A 26939-nucleotide genomic window follows, 5' to 3' on the forward strand; every position below is an offset into this window, starting at 1 on the left:
AGGAAGTTCTCTCTGATAAGATATATTACAAAGTTTATTGCAATGCAAAGTTTGTTGAAACAACAGTGCCCATTTAGAATAATAGTATATTTTAGGTCGCAGATACACCTTTGGGGCCCCCTCCGATTCCAGGGCCCAGTACCAATGGCTACCACTGCATCCACTATTGCTATGCCGTTGGTTTCCCCTGGTCTCTACTTGATGCTATCAGCTATTCAAGGGATTTGCTGTGTGTCAAGAGGCGAAGAGGTAGGCAGTATAATACAACTGGCCAGTCATTGGTGGCTGGTCATCTCACATGTTCAAAGTATACCCTGTTTCACTACACATGCTCTGCACTTTGGGTGCCTGAGCAGTTAAAGGTGTACTGACCTCAGCTTTACTGTGTGCAATGCGCTGACGTCCCTCAGCAGACTAATCTCATATGACACCAGGGACCTTCAACCTTTCCCTGTTGTACACCCTGTTTCATTACACATGCTTTGCACTTTGGGTGTCTGAGCAGTGAAAAAAAAGTGTACTGACCTCAGCTTCACTGTGTGCAATGCGCATGCGCCAGAATCCCTCAGCAGACTCAACTCTTAGGACACCAGGGACCTTCAACCTTTTACTGTCGTACACCCTGTTTCATTACACATACTTTGCACTTTGTGTACCTGAGCAGTGAAAAAAGGTGTACTGACCTCAGCTTTACTGTGTACAATGCGCATGCGCCAGAATCCCTCAGCAGACTCAACTCTTAGGACACCAGGGATCTTCACTCTTTGACTGTTAAGGACACCAGAAGTGAGCAGTGGAAGGATATTGAGGTTTGGGACCTTAAACCCCAGCTGTTTAATAGCATGCTGGTGGTTTAGTGACCCCAAACAACCTAACATGTCCCCTTTAAAAATTGTGTATAGCATAAGTTACTCATATATAGGCATAACCCTAGCAATATTGATTTACCCTATTGATATGCTGGGTGTTCTGCTTTACGCACCGTGAAGACATTTCCGCAGACCTTCAAAGTTTTGTCTCTTCCCAGTACATTATACGTGACCCATGACAATGACAAGGTGCTGATGCGGTATCTCCAGTAATACATGCTGATTTGTTTTCGGAGGTATATATTTATTTTGTATAAAGCTGGAATTAAGAAATGCGATAACTCCTTATTAACTTGTAAGCAGTTAATTACTTCAGCGAAAAAAAAGCCCAAACTCTCCCTATGCTTAATAAACAAGAGGTTACATTGTATTATCACATGTCATTGCCTCTCAGTTCATTAGGGACTGTTTCACAAACACTATCTTCACATTGATAGTTTGTTACTGTCTGACAATCACATTAGCATAGCTTAATAAATTATCCTATGATTAGCGCTGATGTCCTCCACCTTACCTTATAATCTAAGAGGAAAACATTGCTTGGAGTTCACTGAATCGTCGCCGTACAATGAAATAATGTTTTTCATTATGTAAATTTCCTGCGAGTTTGACATGATTAAAATGGGTCAAAAGTATTCTCTTATTAATCATTTAGACAGCCAAGGGGAAAAGAGAACGGGAAAAAAACCTAAGACGCCATTCCGGGAATTGAAGACAATGTTTTGTAATTGGCGACTGAGATCATCGGCGCAAAAATAAGTGGTAACCAAAAATTCCAATGTTTGCCTGCATATTGTGTATTCTAAAGGGAAGGGAAGGGAAGGGTTGGAAGACTAAAGAGGGCAAGGAAAGGCCTATTAGAAGATGACTATGATCTGCATGAGTTTAGGTTCCATTTAGGGCAATTTTTGGCTAAAAGTAGAATTTGTTTTGCAGATGAAGAATTTTTGAATTCTTGAAGAGGTTGTCCAAGAGAAAAACTTTTTGTTTGAATTAGGCCAGGGGAGGTAATTTTTTAAAAAAAATACCTACCTGTTCCCAGTTCTCGGGGTGTCTCCATGTGCACGTGGGGTCTTGCTGCTCCGATGTCTTCTTGCAGTTGAAGTCCTCGTTAGCTGTGATGTCTGGGTTCCCTTTCCTTAGGCCACTGATTGGCCTCAGCAGTCATGTGACCACTGAGTCCAATCAGTGGCCTCAGCAGTTTAAGGAAAGAACCCAGGGAACCCTGTGTCCTTTTTTGAAGTCGCTGATTGGCCTCAGGGGACACATGTGGCAAGAACTTCCACAAGAAGAAAGCATCGGAGCAGCAGGACCAGATGCGCTGGGAGGTATTGAAGCACAGGTGACAAGTATAACTTTTTAAAAATTTATTTTAATCTCCCTCGACCTAAAAAAAAAAAATTATCCTGGACAACCAGTATAAAGAGGACCTTTCATGGTTTGGGGCACAGGCAGTTCCATATAATGCTGGAAAGCCAACACTGTCAGCAGCACTGTCTGCTTTCACAATCTGTGGCCCAGGTAAAGATCTATCGGTCCCGGTACCATAGCTCTTTACAGTCAGAAGGGCGTTCCTTACAGTCTGTCAAGAACGTCCTTCTCCACAGCAGCGCCTATCGCGCTGTACTGTGGGGCGTTCCTCCCCGCTCACACTGTACAGCACGATAGGTGCTGCTGTGGAGAAGGACGTTCTTGACAGACTGTCAGGAACGCCCTTCTGACTGTAAAGAGCTACGGTACTGGGACCGATAGCTCTTTACCCGGGGCACAGATCGGGAAAGCCGACAGTGCGCTGAATTCAGCGCACTGTCAGCTTTCCAGCAGTATATAGAACTGTCTGTGCCCCAAACCATGAAAGGTCCTCTTTAAGGGCGATCTTTAAGGTCCTCTTTTAATGTCGAGTTTCATATTTTTGCTTAAACTACAAAAATTCAATAATCTGATGCAAAGAGATGGCGTCTAATAGATCTGATGTCCTACCATCACACTACTGACTACAGTCATGAAATTATTGATCATAGTTAGTAGGAGGAGGATGAAGCTTGTAGGGACTAGATCAGACTCCAGACTGGGATAACAGAGATTTCACAATTCTGGTGAAAATCAGAATCAAAATTATTTCAAATTATGGATTAATCAAATACCAAAGTATGGAAAAGATCCCATATAAACCATATTTAAAATATCAAACAGTTTGGGCACTACATAAAACAGTCTATATGCTTACATATGTATTGTTTGAACCAGATACAAGATTTGGTACTTACAGCAACAAAAGAAACAATACAAAAAATAAATCCCTGCCCGGCTAGGCTCTAACTAAACATAGAATAGGTTACCTCACCTAGAATCACAGAAATCCAAAAAGCCAGTTGAGTCATTCAGGACACAGCTCCAAAAATATGACCTCTCTGTCAGCTCTCCAGCCAAGCTCTGCCCCCCAGTCTGCTGCTGGAGCAACGTCTTAAGCCTCCTTGATGAGCAGACTCTCTGCAGCTGAGTCGCTGCCGGAACATCCCCAAAGTTTGAACTGGACTGGAGGGGGGTGGAATGACAGGTCCCACTACCAAACCTACCGGCCATTCCTAAAAATCCAGCCCAATACTGAGCATTTACCAAAATGCTCAGCAGACAAAAGTTGTCTGCTGAGCACAAACATTCCTGGAGTTTTCTCATCTCACCCACCTAAGTAGTCTGGGTGAGATGTGCACAGCCTCCATTACCTGACCAGCCATCGGCTTACTATATACATATATATATATATATATATATATATATATATATATATATATGCCACCACGCTGCTCACTCGCCGTACCACCTGTAGTGATAAGTATGGGTATTGCAGTGCTGTCCCATGGGCCGTGCTTCAGTACCTATACTCACCGATGACATCCGACATCAGTTATGAGTGAGTTGACATTGGGTGTTACCAGTTGTGGGTAACAATCGGTGCTAATAGGTGTCAGACTATGCAGGAACACATGACTTTGGCTTAGGGAACGGTGTCACCCAGTTGCCAATTCATTCCGAAATTTCTTGAAGGAATTACAGCAAAACGTCACAACATAGAATTCTGATTCACAATTGCTATTTCATAGAGAACACAAAAAAGTACTAAAACAGACGTGTCTGGAGGTATTAAACATGATATTTAATTAGTAGATTAAAACTATTAACATGCTTTATATCGTAAGATAACAAATCTTGTCCAAAACCCAAGATCTAGATAACCCGTAGAAACCCAACTTTCTTCTTTATGTAAAGTTAACTCCACATTTGTACTTGTTCAGCCTTTCCCTGCTGTGTTCTATAAGTTCACTTCTATAAACTACACCATTAAAGTAAGATATAAGAAAAAAAGATAATAAGATATACACAAAAAAACTCTATGGAAGCTTCCTCTTCCCAGTTTTCCGAAGGCAAAGCTTCTTTCAGAACATCAAGTACATTCTCTACCCAGCAAATTGAGCCTGGAAAATGCCCTGCATGAATCTCTATCACTTCACACAACATAATTTCTAATAGACTGTTACCGATAGATATCCTTAGGAGGCTCAGCACAGTCCGTCCCCATTAGTTGTAAACCAGACAGGCATTTTACCTTCTGAATACAAGAAAGAGACGTCAGATAAGGAAATGTTCTTTACAGGGCAGCAATGAGCATAAATGTTATCTCCGATGGTTACCTGTATCTCGGAGTAATCATTCCACCGGGGTATCCATCTGTCATTGTTATGAAAATAATGCACATCTAGCAATAAAGTCATTTTTGTGTTACAAAGTAGACACATTCCAATAGGTAGCCAGTGAAATGAAAACATATTCACCATGTGAGATCATGAATATATCTAAATCACAAAGTAGCGAAGACTAGTTAACCGCTTTCTTCCTTCCCCGTGACAGGGGCTTTGCAGAATATTAATAGCCAGAAATAAAATATAATAAAAATAGCAAGAAATAATAATATGCAAAGTTTGTTTTTTATAAAACGTTTATAGTAAATAGTTCTATTAACCCTTCACTAGAGAGGAAAAGATAAGTGAACCCCTGACTGGTTGTGATCTGCTGACGGCCATGGCTCTCCTCATGTATAATAATTTTATAGGGTTGCAAATGTTCGGTGTACAAGTCGCTGCTTAAGACCTGATTCACATGACTGTATGAAAACTCGTAAGAAGGTCCATGGAGGAGACGGACTGTGGGTCTGCATGATGTCCGTGTGCAGTGTGATAAAAATTTTATTTTTTCAATAGGCCAGGTGAGGCGAAAGAAATAATAAAAAATCATACTCAACTATCCCCGTTGCCTCCCATCGTGGTCCTGTTGCCAGTCCATTGTTGTCTTCCAGTGGAAGTCCCTACCACACGTGACCACTGAGGCCAATCAGCGGCCTCAGCAAAGGGCACGAGACATCACTACCTATGACATCCTGTATCCTTTCCTGAGGCCGGTGATTGGCCTCAGTGGTCACGTGATTGTTACTGATAGATATCCTTAAGAGTCCATCCCCATTAGTTTTTACCTTCTGAATAGGTACTGATGTCCTCTGCCCTTTGCTGAGGCCGCTGATTGGCCTCAGTGGTCATGTGATTGTTACTGATAGATATCCATAAGAGGCTCAGCACAGTCCATCACCATTAGTTGTAAACCAGACAGGCATTTTACCTTCTGAATAGGTACTGATGTCCTGTGCCCTTTGCTGAGGCTGCTGATTGGCCTCAGTGGTCACGTGACTGCTGAGGCCAAACAGTGGTTTCAGCAGAAGAGATCCAGTGATATCCAGTGAGGAATTTGACTTCCAGTAGACAGCTGAGCGGTAGGACCAGAATGCACTGGAAGATCACCAGAGCACCAGGAACAAGTGAGTATGTTTTGTTTGTTTTTTCACCTCCCCTGGTCTATTTAAAAAAATATAACCTTTGCACGGACAACCTCTTTAAAGAGGATCTTTCTCCACCTCCACCACTTTGCACCCATCGGCCCTTACAGTTATACAGATATTTGGCTATCCCATCTGAAATCAGCTTCTTCACCCAATGTTGATCTAATGTGTACAGATACTTTAAGGTGGCCATATGGCATCAGTAGCTGTTGGCCAAGTGGCAGCTATTCCTACCGACTCCCCCACATTGAGCTCAATCAGTCCTGATAACGAAAAGATCAGACATGTAAAATTCAACATGCCTGATCTTTTTTGCTTTGAAGCCGAAAGAATGATTGCCAAACATTTAATCAAGAGGTTTCGCCTCTGCTCTATATGTAGAGATGGATGCAGAATGTACGCTCCTGCTTCACTTGTTTCAATGGGAGGCCGGAGATAGCTGATCATTATACTTTACAGGATGGATGGAGCAGAGGCGCACATTCAGAATTGGGGTAAAACCAGGACTGACCAGTTGGTAGGCCAAGTCTTCTACGTTTCCACCACTCAATTCTGACTCCTTCATAAATGGCTGACAGCCATGGTCAGCCCGAAGCCGTAGAGATCCTCTAATTCATTAAAAAGACAGTAATTGAATTCCTATGAAAGTAAATATGTAACAAATACATTTAATTAATTATCCATTAATAGTGATTATAAAATTAAAACAATCATTGTAATTTGGAGCTTGGGTCAGTCATTTTTTTTCCCATTTTTTTCGGGATTGGTTAGGCTCACAGATCAGCAATTTACCCACTGTTCCATATTTTCATGGTATAACCCTATCAATATTAAGGGGTTCGGTTGATCCCCCTGAAATCGACAGGTACAACCAACACGAGTCTAACTCACAATCTGCACGACCTGTAAAAAGTTTCTACCATTTTAACCATTTCCCGTGGAAGACGATTTGAAAATGTCAACGTAACTTTTATTGAGCAACAAAATACAATTAAGAAGCCAAATTCCAAGAATGAAGGGAAAGGTTGTGATAAAAGGAGCAGGTGTGACGTCTTGCGGTGCTCGCTCCACTGAGTAACTGCAGGCAGTCTATTGTCATCCACTACAATCCAAACCTGACAACGCAAGTCTTTCACTGCATACTCTGCTGCCTCTCCTTCTTGTGATCTTATCTTAAAGGAATATTTGACCTTAATTACCAATAAAGCAGAGAGGTCTAACTGATAAGGTGGTGTTTTAGCCCATAGGGTAGAAGTTGATATGGCACACCACAGCGATAGGGGCTCATGAAGCTCGAGTCGGACCCTGAACACTGCTTTCTTTCAAATCCCTTGGGAATTCTGCTACCAAAGGTCTAGAATTCCTCAACAGGGGAGATCATGTTTATCAGCTTGAACAGGTCAGCTGGGCCACGATCCAGGTAGTCTGCTTGTCTAAGCTTGATGAAACATAGGCGCCACCGGGTAACAGTAGTGGTCAGGGACGCTGCCAGTAAGGTGTAACTCAAAACGAAAAAATGAAATTAAAATACAACGGTCGCCAGGCCGTTTCTTTCTGCAGATTGTAATAACTCTAAAATAGGCGAGTTCTACGTATAGTCTGCCCGTTGTATGCTTTTAATATCTTCTCACACATATCATTTCAGGCTTGAAAAGCTTATAACAGGGACCAAAGGCTTTCTTCGGGGGATTCCATCATTGTAAATACAGTAAGTGCTTCCTGGATATTTTTTTTCGCTAACCCTTTACCTGTTGAGACATCGGCAAGGCCCAACTCCATTACTAAGTTTCTGACTCTAATCTCTTCAATATATCTAGTCAAGATTACCTTTACTAAGCTGCTCTGATAGAAGGTCTCTATAGGCGGAGGTAGACAATTAGTAGAGGAGTAAATGTCTCATAAGGGGGGATGCCCAGCCTTGAATAAAAATCTAGATTTGCAAAATTAATGGGTTTTCTGACCCCAAATCGAGTAATCACAGGATAAGTCATCAGTAGGTGATCTGTCAGGGTCCAACACCCAGATCCTGCACAGATCAGCTGTTGTTGTGCTGGAAGCTGCTTGTGGATGGGGAGCATGTGCAGCACCGATCCTGTTCAAGTAATATAAGTGGTGCTGCAGATTCCTGGAACCACCAATATTCAGGGGGTGGGGATACCCTGAACGGAAACCTATACGCATTAAAACGCATTTCGCTAAGAAACCACACAGATCCCATAGACCAGGGGTAGGAAACGTACGGCTCTCCAGCTGTTGCAATACTACAACTCCCAGCATGCATACTTGCTCTGCTGTTCTTGGAACTCCCATGGAAGTGAATGGAGCATGATGGGAGTTGTAGTTTCAAAGCAGCTGGAGAGCCGAAGGTTCCCTACCCCTGCCATAGACTATAATGGGGTCTGTGTGGTTTCCGCTTGGTGTTCGCACAAATCATGCAGAGAGAAAAGTGCCACTCCATTAAAGTCACGATAGGCCATCAATATTAGATCCGTGGTGGGTTGACACCTGGGACCACTGCAGACTTGGTGTTGAGCATAGGCCATCAATTTCAGAAACTGGATAACTTATTTTGCAAATAAATGGAACATGGAAAACAACTCCTTTCCTTCCTTGATCTGTCACACTAGTTTTCCCCATTAAACCTTTGTTTACCCGCAGGGAAAATGTCACATATCACCAGGAAAATGTCACCATATCGCCAATCACTTGCCCAAGAAGAGCATCCCCTATATGTGGCAATGTGACATCAGCTAGGTAAGCAAAGCACAGAAGGCGGAACTGGATTGGCAGCACTGGACCTACTAACAGTATGTTCACATCTGCACCAGTGTGCCATTGCTCTGATCCGTTGGAGGTCTAATACAATGGACACACGGATCACCAAATGGTGGACACCAACAATGTCTGACAGATCCTACTAACTATAATGGGATCCATTGGGTACCTTCTAAACTGAAACCATCAGACGAAAGAGTCGGAATTGCAGCACTTTTTCATCCAAATGTTGACGCTGTAGTACAGAAAGAGTCGGAATTGCAGCACTTTTTCATTCAAATGTTGACTCTGTAGTACATACAACCCAGATTCACATCTGTGACGGACTCTCCGTTGGAGACTGTGATGTAGAAACCTTCAACAATCAACAAAGAGAAAGGTCTTGCATGTAAGACTTTTTTCTCCATCCCTAGTCAATGGGATCTGATGGGTTCCATGTGTAACCGCTGTATTAGCAGTCAGGCTCTCCATCGTTGGGGTCCTCCAGCGGACCCTATTGATGGCGACGACTGCACTAGTGTGAATAACTAGTGTGCTAAGTTACTTTTACTATTTTATGGATGATAGTTCAGATGTGAATGCAGCTTTACTTCAACATCGGACTAGAGAAAGTCTATGTAACTTCTGACAATGTCCACTCCAATGGGAATAAAACAAAACGTGAGAAACTGTAACACTAATTTTCTGGAGAATATTTCCAGCCATATCACTTGGCCGGTCTGTAAATGTCATGACCCCAGTGATCTGGGAATTCTAACCTCTTCTACAACACAAAAGGACCCCAGATTTATTGCTCGGCTGTTCTAATGAAATCGCAGCAGGCATGTAACAATGATTGTGCTGCTGATTGACTAGACACAGTCAATCTGCTCAGCAAGATCATCAATGGTGGGGCTGGGGCGGTGGTGAAAGATCCCGACCGTAGCAGAACTCATCCACAGTAGCTGGTATGCTAGGAGATAGGACTGCTGACATCTCCATTAACTCCCCAGTTGTGTGTCTCCTCATACAGTCTTCACTAAGTTAACCCTTTCCATATAGAAATACAACGTGCCAATGAAATGTCTTGAAAATGAACACTACATTAAAGAAACATTATTATATTAGCTTTTGGTAAAAGTTCTAAATTTACTTTAATAAGAAAGCCCCACTTGTGATGTCGCCAATGGATGGTACTCTAGGAGACCCATTGTGATAATTTTGTGTTTTACTGGATACCATTGTATGGAACATTTTGGTCTACTACCCTACTGCACGTTTTTTTAGTGATATACTAATGTACAGTGGTGAAAAAGAGACAATCTTTTGGCCTTCATCAGGCTGTTACTTTATGGACATGTTTAGCAGGTCCATCAGGAGCTTTCTGGGCTAAATACGCCATATAAACACAATTACATTCATATTTTTGGTGCACCAATTTTGTTTTTCATTGATTGGCCCCGTCAGTAGTAGCGTCTTATAGAACTCCGTGTGCCATGTTTATGGCTCGATCATTTCCATAGTCCAGGGGTCCTCAAACTGTGGCCCGCCAAGCACTTCTGTCTGGCCCCGCCGACAACGCCGGCAGGCGTGCATTTATAATGAAGCTCCTGGGGAGCTCGGGCCAGGCCATGGAGCGCACTTCACTTTACCTATTGGAGGGCACAGCTCCCCATGTCTGTGCGTCCTGCTCTGCCTCCGGCCCACTGTTTAAAAAGTTTGAGGACCCCTGCCATAGTCCTTCTCCTGGAATCCTTGGTCATGCTTCACCACTAGTGTCTCAAGTTCGGTACATAATTCTCACCGTTTAGTGATTCTTTCCCGTTTTGGACAGTTCCGTCTGTTCCATTATCCCTCATGCTACATTGGACATCTCTAATGGGGCATGAATGAAGTACACGTTATAAGACCTGCTCGTCCTGTTGCTCACATCAACCAATTCCAAGTTGGGTAAATCGCTCTGGACAAATTTACGCTTTATCCTCACTTTGATAAGGTTTGGTCTCCCTGGATTAAACATGCATGTACCCCAGGCCTGGCATACTGTCTGCAACTGTGATCCTCGACACGTGTTCCCTCTTCCTTTAACTTGTCTCTAAACCTTTTAGGGCTAGTTCACACAGGGAATCCGCGTGTCATATCCCATCTCGGCTTTCCGCTCCGGATTAGGTCCAAATGAATGGGCCTAGTCCGGAGGATGCTGTCGCGAGGCGGACACCTCAGCTGAATCAGCCGCGGAATCTGCCTGAAGAAAGGGCAGCTCGATTCTTTATTCCACTAGGGGCAACATGCTAACAGTCTACATAGATGCCCCCTCTTGCCTCGTGTGAACGGGGCCTTATTTGTCTGTGATAGTGATTTTACCACCCCCACCCGCCTCTTCTTTTCTCCATGTGTTAGTTAGTTGACGACCCTTTTTACTTCTATATTCTATGTTGGAACCAAAATCGATTCACAGATCCTACATTTTATGTGCTATTCATTGTATCAGGGATAGGTAAACTTCGGCCCTCCAAGTGTTGTCAAACTACAACTCCCAAGATGCATACTTGCTCTGCTGTTCTTGGAACTCCCATGGAAGTGAATTGAGCACGTTGGGAGTTGCAGTTTTCTAGAAGGTTGCTTATCCGAGGTCTATATTATTATCCTGTTGTATTCTTCACCAGTCCAATACCATACGAATATTGTACTTGTTTACCTTTTTATATTCAATAAATACCTTAGAAACCAAAAATGGGTAAAAAAAATAATAAAATTTTATATATAAAAAAAAATAATTTTATACTATTTCTGATCACTTTGTTTCGGTATCTGTGCAAAAAAAATAAAAATATCAAATGAAACTATGAAATTTTAATGCGGATATTTACCCTTCAAAAGCCGTGGCGGCAAAGGGGTTAACCATACAGCCCAAACAGGGCTTTTCTTTTTTTTTTTTTTTTTGACCATGCCGAGCACAGAGTCAGGACATTTTAAAATATATTTATAAATTGTTTTCGCTTCCAACCAATTTTATATCTGAAAACAGCGACACGCGTTCTTATTTGACTGCACACAACATAAAAAGCGGGGAAACATTTTGGCAATTCTAGACAAAATGACTAAACTACCGCACTTTGTCTAGCTTGCAATTTGCAGAAATATGCAGAAATCCAAAGAGGAAAAAAAAAAGAAATGGTTTGAAGGGGGAAATATTCCCCGGTTATCTGCAGATATTCATATCAACCTGGTACCGTAAAAGAAATATAAAAAAAACTCACCCAAATTGTTTGAATGCTTTTATTTTAAATGTTCTTTGCTAACAATTTAGTCTTTCACGAGAGACACTAATTGTCTTAGGGAAGGAGCTGGAAGAGCGAGGAGATGAATGAGACCTTTGTATCGCCTGAGATGGCGAAAACACATGAAGGCTTCAAGAGACAGGCAACACTAGGCAGTGATGGATTAGGGGCCAGGTACAGTCATATCAAAGCACTGATTTGGAAACATGCCCCCCTTTTCTGATCAGTAATAGATAAGGAACATCAATAATTTAAGAAGAAGAAAAAATGATGTCGGGAATTTCATTCACCGCAACCCTTACCCCTATAAAAGAGATTCATATGCACAATCCCGGACTAGAATGCCCAGGGCCCTCCAGCAAAATTCAATGCAAATATTCCCTAACCCTGATAGCAAATGTATTAAAGGGATTTTTGTGAGTCTGATGGAAAGATCATCAATATGAGGGTGGTTTCACACGGAGTTACGCTCCGCTCATTCAGACACTTAAAGGGATTCTACCATTAAACTACCTTTTTTTCTAATTACCACGTCGGAATAGCGTTAAGAAAGGCTATTCGTCTCCTACCTTTAAGACGTGGTCTCCGCCGCGCCGTTCCGTAGAAATACCGGTTTTAACCGGTATGCAAATGAGCTCTCCGCAGCAATGAGGGCGGGCCCCGGCGCTGAAAGGCCGATGAGCGCATCCCCATTGCTGCCCGAGAGCTCTTTCCTGCGCCGCCTCCTTGTTCTGCAGCAACTCCGCCTCTTCTGGCTTCTCTTGCTCTTGTAGTTGTTTACAGGAGCATAGAGAGGCCACCCCAAAATGGCCGCCGACCAGCTCCTGTATTGAACTGCAAGAGCGGCTACCCCAAAATGGCCGCCGGCTCCTGTATTGAGCTGCAAGAGCGGCTACCCAAAAATGGCCTCCAGCCGGCGGCCATTTTTGGATAGCCGCTCTTGCCGTTCAATACAGGAGCCGGCCGGCGGCCATTTTGGGGTGGCCTCTCTATGCTCCTGTATAGAACTACAAGAGCAAGAGAAGCCAGAAGAGGCGGAGTTGCTGCAGAAGAAGGAGGCGGCGCAAGAAAGAGCTCTGGGCAGCAATGGGGATGCGCTTATCGGCCTTTCAGTGCTGGGGCCCGCCCTCATTGCTGCGGATAGCTCATTTGCATACTGGTTAAAACCGGTATTTCTACGGAACGGCGGAGACCACGTCTAAAGGTAGGAGACGAATAGCCTTTCTTAAGGCTTTCCGACGTGTTCATTAGAAAAAAAGGTAGTTTAATGGTAGAATCCCTTTAAACACGTGTCAAAGTGACCGCTGTTAAACAGAATCCCATAGACTTCAATGTGTGCCGGTCTTACGCGCGCTACACATTGAAATCAATGGGAGGCTTGTAAACCCTGAACGGATTTGGATGAAATTCGGCACACAGATAGATTGTAACCTCGATTAAAATATAGGCTACTCTTTATCCCGGTAAATGACATGGCTTCATGACAGTTGTGAATTTATGGTCACATACTATATTAAACAGGTCTTAGCAGCAGCCTTATCTCAGCCAGGGCTGTTCTCTCTCTGTGTAACACACGCTAACCCTCAGTGTGTAGACACATCTGCATATGATCTGATCTGCTCCAGTAATGACAAACACCTTTAATCCAAATTGGCAGTTTGCCAATTTTCGACATGCCTGGAAAAAGAGAGTCTAATTTGTCGCAAACAACGAGAGCTCTGAAGGAAGCCAGTAGTCACAGAGTTCTCCTCAAGCGCAGCTAAGGAGGATCATCGACGCCAACATATGCATTATAAGGTGTTGCACACTGCGAGGAACGCGTTCAGCGGCAGAAACGCTGGAGCAGCCGGATCACAAACACCAACAACACGCTCATTATATGACGTTCCAGTGAGGTGCTGAGATGCCGCAACAATCACAGGCACAGGCAAGAAACAAGTTCAGCAGCAGGCCAGCTTGAGAGCTGCCAAAACACCGGATCATCAACGCCAACAACACGCTCATTATATAGCATCCCAGCAAGCTGCTGAGATACTGGAACAATGACTGGCAAAGCACGAGGAACGAGTTCAGCAGCAGGCCAGCTTGACAGCTGTCGCAACACCGCGGCAGGCGGATCATCAACACCAACAACATGCTCATTATATGGCGTCCCAGCGAGGCAAACCATGGACAGCAGCAATTTGCTGTATATAGGTGGATCATCAACGGCAACAACCCGCAGACGAAGTCGCGGGCAGAAGCTAGTGCGTCATAATACACACACAACTCTGTAGAAGAAATTCAATGGGGACAAGTCTTATCCAAGAAAGCAACCTTCTTCACAATCAGGTTACTTTACCAAACTGTTCTGTATTCAGCTGCAACAGTCCACAACTACAACATCACAGCTATTCAGCAAATAAGACGTAACATCTCTGTAGGTTGACAACGCACGTGCTGCCATCTAGTCATTGCCAAAAGCAAACCAGGTATACCAAGGCTAGCGATTGTCACATCCGCATCTACATCGTCCGTTGTGGTAGGATATGAAAACTTCTAAAGAACTATTTCTAGGAAAGCTCAGAGGCAACCAGCGAGCTTTCCATGTCAGCCATCCTGGTTAGTGGTAGAAGGCGTTGTCTATAACTACAAAACATAATGGTTGTCCAGAAACAGTGCCACGCCTGTCCAAAGGTTGTAACTGGTATTGCAGCTAAGCTTCATTGACTTCAATGGAGATCATTTGTAGTACCAGACATAACCCTTAGACAGAGGTCCTACAATGCCCATCAAGATGACATCACAGGGCCCACAGTTTAGCAGGGCACCGGGTGTCAGACCCAATGATCTAATATTGATAACAGGACATGAACATGCCTCCTGACCATCTGAAATTCAGCAGGACAGTCATGGGCGCTGTCTTGACTTTAACCCTATCTGAGAAAACAGATGAGGTTGACTTTATTATTGACGGAGGGGACGGTCAGGTCCCACCTTACAGCAGTTAGACATAAGGTAGGGGACTTGTATGACATCAATACAAGGACACTAGAGGGGGTCACCCTATACTCGCAGCAGTGATGAGCGCATTATTTTCACTTCACTATTCATATAACCGATATATTTGGACAGTCCATTGTAACAGAACGTCAAAATATAGGTCACGCTCTATTTTTTCATATCCCTCCGTGCACTCAAACGTTTGAGGGATCTATGACAACGCCAACCTTTGGGTGCCAAATGGCTGTGAATAATGGCCGTTTTTCACCACGGTTGTGTATCAAGGCTTATACTGACAGGGGGCATAAATGGACTGGTTTGGAGCCAATGTGGGAACGGGTGAGTTACAAGCATGGCAAATTTTGTGTTGTTGTTGCTGCAATATGAAAATCCACCACCACCAGGGGGCACGCTCCAGGCACAGTCACCTGTCCAATGGCTTAGTAAGGGGATCCCTATTGGTTACAGCTGAGCTTTCCTAGGAGCACAGATGAGAACACCCGCAGGTCATGTAGTTTATTATTTACATATTTACAAGTGGTCTAGCGCCGCTCTAGTGGAGACCTGTGTGTAACACAACTGTGCAGAACATACAGCACAACTACGTGCTGATAATAACACTCTCCTATAAGGGATTTCCTTTCCGAGCCCCGGCTGCGCCTCATAGTGAGCCACTGCCCCGGCACCGCCGCTGACCTCTCCGCCGCCTCTTACCTCCACGCTGCACGCAGCGGAGTGCACTGAGCGCCGGCATCGTGAGACTCGCGTCCTCGCCGAAGTAGTCACGTGCTCTACGCTCAGGCTTCTCCATTGGCTGTTACTCACTGGCGGAAGCGACCATTCTACTCTATGGACAGTGCCAGAAAAGGGAAGCAGGGCACTAAGCGACGGGAGCGTGTACGAGTCAAAATACTACAAAACGCACTGCTAAAAGTCTTAGAAATATGAGGTTTTCTCCTGTTGGTTCAGTGTCTAATGCATGCAGACTTCCCAGTGGGCTCTTGGTAGAAGTATTCTTATACACTACAGATATGTGAAAGAGCAGAATATGAGGCAGAGGGACAAGGGAAATGTTCTGGTCAAACTGGAACTCAGATTGGAATACAATACACCTACTGTAGGTACCAGTTACAATACAGACACCACATCCGTTTATATGGAGCGGTACTATGAGAATAAGTCAAGAACAGAGGGAATGAGAACCAGCACATAAAGCTCTACATTCCCTGTTGTGGAGTGGGGTGTGATCCCCAGACCGCTGACGCTAGGTTCACACGGGGTGCCCTCTTTTAGGGTATGTTCACGCACAGATTTCTTGCAGAAATGTATTTATTAAGCCCTAGGCTAGGCCATGATTTACACCAGGAGTTTTATTTTACTTACTTTCTGAGAGGTTTTTTTTCCATCCCTGAACCTGAGGGTTTCAGACCAGTTCTGACCTCTGGTCACAAGATCAGAAATAGCATCCAACCCCAGGTCACTCCCTTCTCTCCCATTTTCAAAGATGCTATAGGATGACTATGGTAAAGCCATACCCATAGCACCGGTAACTACATAGGAAAACAGGAGAGGAAGCGAAATCTGGGTGCTGGTTTAGAGCCATGGGGTTGAACCAGTCTGGAACCCCCAAAAGTCCAGCATTAGGGTGCATTCAGGCTACTAAGCAGATCCCATTCATTTCAATACGCGCTGATTCTGAACGTGTTTTAACGTTCAGAATCAGTCAGCGTATCCGTAGTCTGAATGCACCCTTAAAAAAGAAAAAATACAAAGCAAAATAAAACTCCCTGGACAACCCCTTTAAGAACTGGATGCAGTTTATAATTGCAGTCATCTGTATCATAATAACCATTAAAAAAATCTCTAGTCTACTGGCATAATGGAAATATGCTACTCATAACAGCAAATAGAATCTGCATGCAGTCAGTCACCAAGGCGATATGTAAACACTGCGCAGAAAAACTGAAAAAAATAAAATAAAAATTCTGTTGCAGATTTTTGAGCCAAAGCCAAGAACAGCTTGAAAGGAAGTGGGAAATATAAAAGGAAGTTTTTATATAGGGGGGATTCAAAAAGAATGGTGCAAAGTGATAGCAGCAAGAGAATATAAAATTTATTAACAGGAAAAGACGATCTATCCAAGTGTTACCTATACACTACAATGTTCCATGTGATTTGCATAGGTGACATGGCTGAGGTCTAGGCGGTAGTCCAGTTCTGTTCAGACGTGTGCCATTATAGACCGTTATGATACAGTGAGCTCTCAAACAGCCTGAACGCAACTAATAAAGAAGCATAAAGCTGTCAGATTAGTATAGTGGTGATCAGGCCACTTAGAATCTAAATGGCCCCAACCTCCGGTCCACGGATCAGGCCCGGATTATTAAGGGTTTATTGCCGGTCCGCGGGGCGGCCTCAGTCTTAGCTGGATACTTCGCGCCAGGCCACGTTACTATGATAATGTGTAAACTATCAGGTAGCATGGCATCCTGTAGCTGCTAAGGATGCCGCACTACCTGATAGGTTTACACATCACCACAACAACGTGGCCAAGTGCAAAGCATCCAACCCATGTGATTAGCAATTCGCTATGTTCACTCAGATGCTCGTGTCGCGCCCACCCGCCCCGCAGAGCATCCCGGCGGAGAGCTTTCCCATCCACACGGTGGAGTCCGTCTATAACCCTGCCCCATATGACCAAGGCCCCGCCCCACCATAGAAAAATGGTCTTGCTTGAAGCCGATCCCTGGTGCAAAAAAGGTTGGGGAACCACTGAATCATAACAGACTATAATGCATGAGTTCTATACACAGAGATGTGGTCAGTCCAGGAAATACGTTTGGAAGACGTAGTACGTTGTACGCATGGCCACTAACTTTATTCACTTTTTTTTGTTATTGTATGGGGTTAGGAGGGGGTGTCACTTCAAATGGATGGGAGGAACTTTTGATCCCAGCTGTATAACCCTTTTATTGTCATGATAAAAGGGGGCTCCGATTTCCATTGGGTCACAAGGATCTACTAGGGAATCATCAGGGACAAGGTGACTTTTGTACCATCAGTCCTGAGGACCTAGAATGGACCACAAGCAAATTTGATCCTTTGCCCTAACACCCTATTTTACTTATACATACAATATAAATAAAATGTGTCTTCACTGAACATACAATATACAGAAATAAAAAACCTAAACTTAGGGGAAGATCACACTGCAGATTTTGTGGTGGGATCCAGCATGTGAAACCCACAGCGGAAATCTTCCTGTTGTCAGTACAAAGATGTCCTACTCCCATTCAATTTAATCCACCGCAAACAGACAAGGCAGGACGCCTTTTTTGGGCTAGCTGAAAAAGAAGCATCTGCCTCCCACTTAAATAAATGGGAAGCAAAAATTCAGCCGTGTGAACTTACCGAATATCCTCCTAAAGCCTCCTTGAGAAAGGACCGCCAGGGCACGTGTGAGACCAAAATTCCATTCACTACTATGGGGTTGCCATGACTGTAATCTCCCCACAGCAAGTGTATGGTGTTCCATTCACAAAGAGGCTTTAGTTCAGTTCCCCAAATGGCTCCGGGTCCAACTGCTGGGTCCCTCAGCTATTTGACACTTAGGCCTGGTTCACATCTGCGTTCAGTATTCCATTTGGGTAGTCTGCTACCCCCCCCGAACAGAATACCGAACGCATTGACAAGCAGTGAGCAATGAAAGCACATGGACCCCATAGACTATAATGGGGTCTGTGTGTTTTCCACGCAGTGTCCGCACGAGTCATGCAGAGAGGAGAGTAGTTCATGAAGTACTTTTCTCTCTGCATGTTCCGTGCCGACACCATGCAGACAACACATAGACCCCATTATAGTTTATGGGGTCCGTGTGCTTTCATAAGCTCACCGCTTGTCAATGCGTTCGGTATTCTGTTCGGGAATGGAATACCGAACGCAGATGTGAACCAGGCCTTAGCCTACACCCTGTAAGTGTCTCTCTAGAGTCCAAAAAGTTAACCTCTGTCATCTAAGAGGTGAGGGAAATAGGACACTGCACATAAACATGCCACTTGCAAACTAGCCATTGAAACCCCTATTTACCTTCTAAATGCAACTCATAAAACTTACCACCAATATAGCAATGAATGGTGCACAATAACATTTCACTGTTACTATTTTTTTATTTTTAGTTGTAAGCTCCACTGGATAACTACATAAGATTCTCGTTGAGTATGCTAGAAAAAAAAAATAGACAACTGAAATGCACAAAAAAACAAAGTAGGATCATAGCAGGATCTTATGCCCAGGGGGCTGGGATTGAACTATATACAAATTACAGTTGTAAAAGTCGTCATGAGCTAAGCTTTCACAGCCCACCACAAATATTGTGCCTACACAGACCCGTCACACCTTGGTATCAAGGCACACCACTAATAATACAGGCCGGGTATGGGTTGTGTATTAAGCCAGTCAAGTGCTGGTTTCAGAGACTGTAGGTGAATATTACACGTCCAGGTATGTACTGTACACTATCTAGCAACAGATGATAATGTGGACTTCATTCAGAGCAGATTCACCGACAACACTGGAAATGGCTGAACTTATAGATGTACATTTCAAGGGCTTCTCAGCAACTTTGAATTGCCTTATGCTTGGGCAAGTCTTTCCACTGTCCTTCTGTACTCTGACATAAGCTCCTGGTAACTCTCCTCTAGCTGCTCATGTTGTGTCTTTAGATCGATTTGATTCAACTGGTTGGTTAGCTCCTCAGGTTTCAAACATCGCCTCATCTTGGCCATCTCCCGCTGGTTTTTCTAGATAAATAAAAAATGTGTTCAGATTAATGTGCACAGAATCATCGGTGCACCTGTGTATCATTTGGAATCGTATGCCTGCCTCCTGCTTGTAAGAATGAACAGAGAACCTACCAATGACAAGCAGGAGGCAAGGGAAAGAAGAAGTGCGAGACAGCATTTCATAGCTGGATTGTAGAGTTGGGAGTTCATTTTGGGCAGAACTGGGACTTGTTTAATGGTTGGGGGTGCAACACCCAGGACCACCACAAATCAGCTGGTTGAAGAGGCTTCAGCATTTGAGTGAGAGATGCAGCCGTTTCATTAACTATGAAGCGCAGCACTGTATATATCATAGTGGCCCTACCTTGAATGGGACCAAGCTACTGTTGTACTGTGGTCAAGGAACGTGATGTCAGTGGCAAATAGAGAAGGCCGTGGTATACAGGAGCACTGAGGCCTTTTCAAACGGCTAATTGGTGGGAGTCCTGGGTGTCAGACGCCCCTAATCTCATATTGACGACCTGTCCCTATATAGGACAGTGACTGAATACAAGTAAGAGAAATACATAAAGTCTTAAGGATAGGTCATCAATATATCGGAAAACCTCTAACTTTTGAGACAAAACAAATAAGTATCACATGTCAGTAATATGAAGCAGCGGATATAGAGCATTACCTTATATGGGCCAACAAGTCTCTTCTTGACGTCTAATCTATAAGCTCGGGACTTCTCGGGATCACTCATGTCAGTCGCACGGAGTCGAAGAATTTCATAAACACGTCTTGTGTGTTGCTGACAAAAAATAGAATCAAAATTACGCTGGGTTCACACCTGCGCCCCAGTCTCCGCTTTCAGTTTCTGTCTTCTGCCAACAGAAGACGGAAACCAGACAGACTGTGTCCGGCTGTGAGCGTTTTGTGCTCTCCGTGGCAAAACTGTTTTTTTTTTTTTTTTTTTTCTTAAACCAGACACAAAGTCCTGCATGTCCAACTGTGTCCAGTTAAAAAAATTAAAAATACAAAACAAAACAAAAAAAACAAACAAAAAACAACAAAACACGTTTTGCAGCAGAGAGCACAAAACGCTCACCAGCGCTCACGGCCGGACACTTTCCAAACCCATTCATTTGAATGGGTTTGAAAAATGCCTGCAGCTTTCCGTCTCCTGTCCAATTTCGGGCAGGAAACGGAAACCTACAAAATGGAGACCCCGGGCACAGATGTGAACGAGCCCTTAGTGGTAAGAAATATTAAAATCATGGCAAGAATAAAATATATATATATTTAAATGGTCCCTGACAACACAGGTGTAAAGACTAAAGAACTCATGCATACTGCCGTCCATTTAGGGCAATGCAAACCTCCCTCTGTATATTTATAGGATATTCCTTACATTTTACACACGAGCTGAAAGTTCATGCCTTTCCCACTACTGTTGAAATTTCATGAAAGGAGACTAAATTCCCATGAAAACCAGATAGTGTATGCAGTGTTCTTGTAAGGGAAAAATGAAAAAAACATGTTCTGATCTTAGGAATGTCTCCGAGTCAACAACATGTGAATGTAAAGAGTGATCCAGTGTACAGTAAGCCATGGTAGCCAGCGCTCAACTCCACTACCTTATTTATCTTGAGTTTCTGCTGAGCCTCTGTCACCATCTCTTTACTGAACCCTTCAAGAAGTTTCTCGGGTGAAAAGCCTGGCAGACTTTGGCAAAGTTTAGCAAGAACAAAATCTCGGAGCCTGACGAAGTTCTCAGATGGATCTTCAGCTAGGAGGAGAGAGGACAATCTTTAGTACATTTTACTCTACATAAATATATAGTACATTTTAGGACAGTAAACAATTAGATATAAAGTCTAAAGCTACACTTGTTACATGTACTAAGTAGAAAGAATGCTCCATAGTAATACATTGAACAGCTACATGACTGACATTAGGTTCACACTTGGGTTGAAGTGTCTGGAACAGACCGCTATAATATAATATATAAATTAAAAAAAATAAAAATTGAAGTCTTGTAGTTCCGACTTTGTCCACTTGGCAATAGAACATGCTGAGACTTCCTGTCTTCTGTAGATTTCTTTGCAGCAGTCCCTGGCTTACAGCACACTGTAGATCACAGCTATCATGTATATGTAACAATCCACCAGTCATAATAGAGGATATTACATGTTATCTACTTCCCTCTTTACTGCCCAGGTCACAGCGCATGCCTAAAAAACCCTCCTATACATGTGAATAGGATCTGCTCCAATCCATAGTGTCTATGGCCCATGGTCCTTCTATAGGAAACAGGAGGTCACAAAATGTTTTAGGCTTAGTGGCAAAAGTTGGAACTGCAAGATTTTTAAGATTTTTCTTTCTTTAAATATAGATACTAATTTGGAAAATTAAAAAGATCACCAAAAAGTCTTAAAAAAAATATATATTTAAAACATGATTTAATGAGCAGTTCATATCCTGGCAACAAATTCCATTTCCAGCACAAAAAAAACCCCCTAAAAAACAAATCTTTTAATGTAACCTATGACAATATATAAGTCGCCATATAAAACATATCATAACTCAACATTTACAACATGGCAATGTATTTTAATATTAGGCAAATTTAATCATTCTTTCCTGAATTAATAAAGCAAAATATTTAGAAGACTGATAGGGATGGATAGAGAAATTTTACACATTTCCTACATTATTAAGTAGCTGTGCAAAAAAAAAAAAAAAAAAAAAAAAAGCTTTTTAATCCTGGGCATGAAAGCAGCTGCCTGGGAAAACCAGCCTGGCTACCATTATCCATAGTCATTAGCCACTCCATTGTACTGTAAGCACATAACTACTCCGCATTTCAAAGGGGAGGAAACAAAAAGATGTAATTGTTCGGAGGACCCCGCACCCTTTTCCTGCCAAACTATTCAGCCAATGGTAGAATTATCAGCTCAAACTGTAGGCAAGTCAATGGAGATTCAGTGATTAATCCTTCGACATGTCCTAATTGTGGCAAACAGACATTTCTACAATGTAATGTCCATGACCAATGTCATACGTGAACTAATAGAAAACATTTTTCACTTCTCCATATGGCTAAGGCCCCACGTAGCGGGCTGCAGTGGAAAAGAGCTGCGGGAAAAAACGCGGAGAAAACGCATCATGGTTTTTCCCCGCATTGCTTGTTATAGAAATTCCGGTTTCCCTCTATGGACTTTTTTTTTTTTTCTAAGTCCGGAGTGGCTTCAAAAGGAATGGGAAATATAGAATGAAGATCTTAGATGTTTCCCTTCTGTTTCCATGCGTTTCTGCAAAGTGGGACCTTGAACTTAAAAGGAGTTACCCCTATGACCTAGGGCCCCAATACATATTGTAAGCCAGGTCAGGTAATGGAGGGGATGTACATCTCACCCAGACTACTAAGGTGGTTGAGATGAGAAAACTCCAGAAAGAACATTTCAGAGGGTTATTTCAGAGTTCCAGTTACTGGGCTGGATTTTTAGGAATGACAGGTAGGATTGGTAGTGGGACCTGTCATTCCACCCCCCTCCAGTCCACACTTTGGGGATGTTCCGGCAGCGACTCAACTGCAGAGAGTCTTGCTCATCAAGGAGGCTTAAAAAGTTGCTCCAGCAGCAGACTGGGGGCAGAGCTTGGCTGGAGAGCCAACAGAGGGGTCATATTTTTGGAGCTGTGTCCTGAATGATTCTACCAGCTTTTGATTTCTGTTATTCTAGGTGAGGTAACCTATTCTATGTTTAGTTAGAGCCTAGCCGGGCAGGGATTTATTTCTGTATTGTTTCCTTTTGTTGCTGAACTTTTGAGTGAAAATAAACTGTACATTTGTTTTAGACTAAAGAAACTGGACTTATGGTGTCTATGCCACCCCACCTAGCAACCCCAGACCCTGACAATACTGATGAGTTAGCCAAGGGATAGGCCTTCAGCATCCGATATGTGGGGTCTGACACCAGGACCATGCACAGATAAGCCTCCAGGTACCGGAAAGTACTACAGTGGATGGGGGACCAAAGCAGTCAGGACAGGGGTAGCATCAGAGAACTGCGGTTCCGCTCCTATTACCTGAACAGCAGCAGACCACTTCGGCTTCCCATTTACTATGGGGTTTTCCGGATTAAACCCCATGAAGCAGTCATGGTTTGTTTTCACCCTCAATGCCATTCATATTTTTTAAAGGGGCCATCCAGTGAGTCTATTTCGACTCACAGCATCTAAAACCCCCCAGAGAAAGTATCTTGGGATCCAGGCTGGTTCCGACCTCGGGTCACTTAAGTGGAACCTGCAACCGGCCCCCCACGTCTCCAGTTTTCACCACTATTATATGCCACATGGGTGCTGACTTTACTATAGCCATTGAGCCCCAACAATACTACCTGGGGACAGATAGGAGGCGGAGGGACCTGGGGGTCGGGGTGCTGGTTCCAATCAGATGACCCAGGGAATCAGCCTGAAACCCCTAGATACAGCAATTAAAATCCCTCGACGTCCATATAGACTCTCTGGATGGCCCCGTTAAATGAATATTCTGACTAAATATTTATTACTTTCCTCTAATTTGTATGTGAAAAAAAATCATTTTGGCAAAAATGTTCAGAACCCCCCCCCCCCAAACAAACAAAAGAAATCTGGCTACATCAGCCAATAATACTGTATGACATCTCAGAAAAACACTTTATGACATAAACAGGAAAAAGTTTAAGCCCTCCACAGAAATCATCAGAGTAAGATCCTCAACATATGGCAGCCACATTGTACGCCAAGAAAAGGAAAATCTCATCAAACATATCCGGTGCAAGACGCACTAGGCACATGTTTAACATTCCTCCACATATACACACATACTCACACTAATATATATATATACACTCACCGGCCACTTTATTAGGTACACCTGTCCAACTGCTCGTTAACACTTAATTTCTAATCAGCCAATCACATGGCGGCAACTCAGTGCATTTAGGCATGTAGACATGGTCAAGACAATCTCCTGCAGTTCAAACCGAGCATCAGTATGGGGAAGAAAGGTGATTTGAGTGCCTTTGAACGTGGCATGGTTGTTGGTGCCAGAAGGGCTGGTCTGAGTATTTCAGAAACTGCTGATCTACTGGGATTTTCACGCACAACCATCTCTAGGGTTTACAGAGAATGGTCCGAAAAAGAAAAAACATCCAGTGAGCGGCAGTTCTGTGGGCGGAAATGCGTTGTTGATGCCAGAGGTCAGAGGAGAATGGCCAGACTGGTTCGAGCTGATAGAAAGGCAACAGTGACTCAAATAGCCACCCGTTACAACCAAGGTAGCCAGAAGAGCATCTCTGAACGCACAGTACGTCGAACTTTGAGGCAGATGGGCTACAGCAGCAGAAGACCACACTGGGTGCCACTCCTTTCAGCTAAGAACAGGAAACTGAGGCTACAATTTGCACAAGCTCATCGAAATTGGACAATTGAAGATTGGAAAAACGTTGCCTGCACTGATGAGGCTCGATTTCTGCTGCGACATTCGGATGGTAGGGTCAGAATTTGGCGTCAACAACATGAAAGCATGGATCCATCCTGCCTTGTATCAACGGTTCAGGCTGGTGGTGGTGGTGTCATGGTGTGGGGAATATTTTCTTGGCACTCTTTGGGCCCCTTAGTACCAATTGAGCATCGTTGCAACGCCAAAGCCTACCTGAGTATTGTTGCTGACCATGTCCATCCCTTTTATGACCACAATGTACCCAACATCTGATGGCTACTTTCAGCAGGATAATGCGCCATGTCATAAAGCTGGAATCATCTCAGACTGGTTTCTTGAACATGACAATGAGTTCACTGTACTCCAATGGCCTCCACAGTCACCAGATCTCAATCCAATAGAGCATCTTTGGGATGTGGTGGAACGGGAGATTCGCATCATGGATGTGCAGCCGACAAATCTGCGGCAACTGTGTGATGCCATCATGTCAATATGGACCAAAATCTCTGAGGAATGCTTCCAGCACCTTGTTGAATCTATGCCACGAAGAATTGAGGCAGTTCTGAAGGCAAAAGGGGGTCCAACCCGTTACTAGCATGGTGTACCTAATAAAGTGGCCGGTGAGTGTGTATATATATATATATATATATATATATATATATATATATATATATATATATACACACACACACAAATCTACAAGAGCTTTTATTCCATCTGATAAGTATTGATATGGAGCTGACCCTGTTTCTACAAGATTTTGGAGGGTGTTTGTGTGAGTTTTTACCCATTCATCCAGAGGTCAAACACTGAGGTTGGACGAGAGGGCCAGGCTTACCATCTCTATTCTAGCTGATCCCAAAGGTGCTGGTTGGGGCTGTGTTTGTTCTTCCACAACAACCTCACCCAACCCTACCTTTATGCAATTTGTGCACAGTCATGTAAAAAGAAGAAAAGGGTCTTCTCCAAATTGGTGCTTTACACCACTGCATCCAATGCTTGGCACTTTGGTTGGCGACACAAGATTTGCTTGCAGCAGCCCATGAAACTTCTGCTGATGTTAATGCCAAACGCTAAGTTCATACTAGCCCCTGCTCTCCGTCGGCAGACCCGAATAACAGAGAGGTGGACCGCTAAATCTATTTTGTACAGTCAACTTTAAATTTACACTAAACTTGCCAAATATATATATATATTTTTTAAAGGAAACAGCAGTTTTTGCTGTATTTTTGGGTGTGTAAGACCTAGAAGTGGATCCAGGAAGAAGCAAAAAAATAAAATAAAATAGGACAGCGCATTGTGGTCGGGTTGCCTTTTTTTTTTTTTGCCATGATTTTCCAGCATTGGCGACTTTTGTCAAAAAGTGTGAGCCCAGCCTAAATCCTGACATATTTCCATTCCTTTTGAATCCACTTCTGGCACTGGCTGCCCCCACAACCTTCTGTATTCTTCCAATAAAATGGTGTTGTACTATTTCTGTGGCTATAATGCTTGGTTTTGGATTCAGGTACAGTCATAGCACTTTGTATCCACCCTTGGAATAATGCTAGTCATATATAGGAACACGCTCCTCTATCAGTGGTGGGAAGAAGAAAAAAAAAATCCCATACATATATAAAGCTACACATTTGGAGCTTGCCTTTTCAGACACATACAATCACCCCTTTTGGGCACAGAGAAAATATGTAATAAACACTTAAGTAGCACTTAAAATGTGCATAAAAATAGCTCATGCATGTTAATCACTTGAAAAAATCCTACCTCTGCCACAAAGCAAAAGCAGATTCGCAAAGTGTTTTCTTTCATGTTCTCCCACCCTACACTTACCAAGGTGCAAGAAGTCTGGGCACTGCCCACTTTGTAAAGTACAGGGGGAAGCGGCGGCCGCAGGACGACGTTCAAACAGCCCTCTTTACAAAG

General features: G+C 43.4%; 2 protein-coding genes across 3 annotated transcripts in view; both read right to left on the reverse strand.

Moving 5' to 3' along the window:
* METAP1D (methionyl aminopeptidase type 1D, mitochondrial) overlaps nucleotides 1-15537 on the reverse strand; it is a 129223-nt gene extending 113686 nt beyond the window's left edge. Inside the window, exon 1 of one of the 2 annotated variants that reach the window (XM_075284152.1) lies at nucleotides 15486-15537. In XM_075284152.1, coding sequence (XP_075140253.1) covers nucleotides 15486-15525 — 40 coding nt within the window. In that variant the 5' untranslated portion in view covers nucleotides 15526-15537. The remainder of the gene's footprint in view (nucleotides 1-15485) is intronic. The other variant, XM_075284154.1, reaches the window with a different exon arrangement.
* A 3380-nt stretch (nucleotides 15538-18917) lies between these two features.
* HAT1 (histone acetyltransferase 1) overlaps nucleotides 18918-26939 on the reverse strand; it is a 37375-nt gene continuing 29353 nt past the window's right edge. Inside the window, exons 9-11 of the mRNA XM_075284148.1 lie at nucleotides 21172-21323; nucleotides 20229-20345; nucleotides 18918-19570 (exon numbers count right to left, since the gene is read on the reverse strand). Coding sequence (XP_075140249.1) covers nucleotides 19403-19570; nucleotides 20229-20345; nucleotides 21172-21323 — 437 coding nt within the window. The 3' untranslated portion in view covers nucleotides 18918-19402. The remainder of the gene's footprint in view (nucleotides 19571-20228; nucleotides 20346-21171; nucleotides 21324-26939) is intronic.

This window comes from Leptodactylus fuscus, chromosome 8, assembly GCF_031893055.1.
Source record: "Leptodactylus fuscus isolate aLepFus1 chromosome 8, aLepFus1.hap2, whole genome shotgun sequence".
Classification (NCBI taxonomy): domain Eukaryota; kingdom Metazoa; phylum Chordata; class Amphibia; order Anura; family Leptodactylidae; genus Leptodactylus; species Leptodactylus fuscus.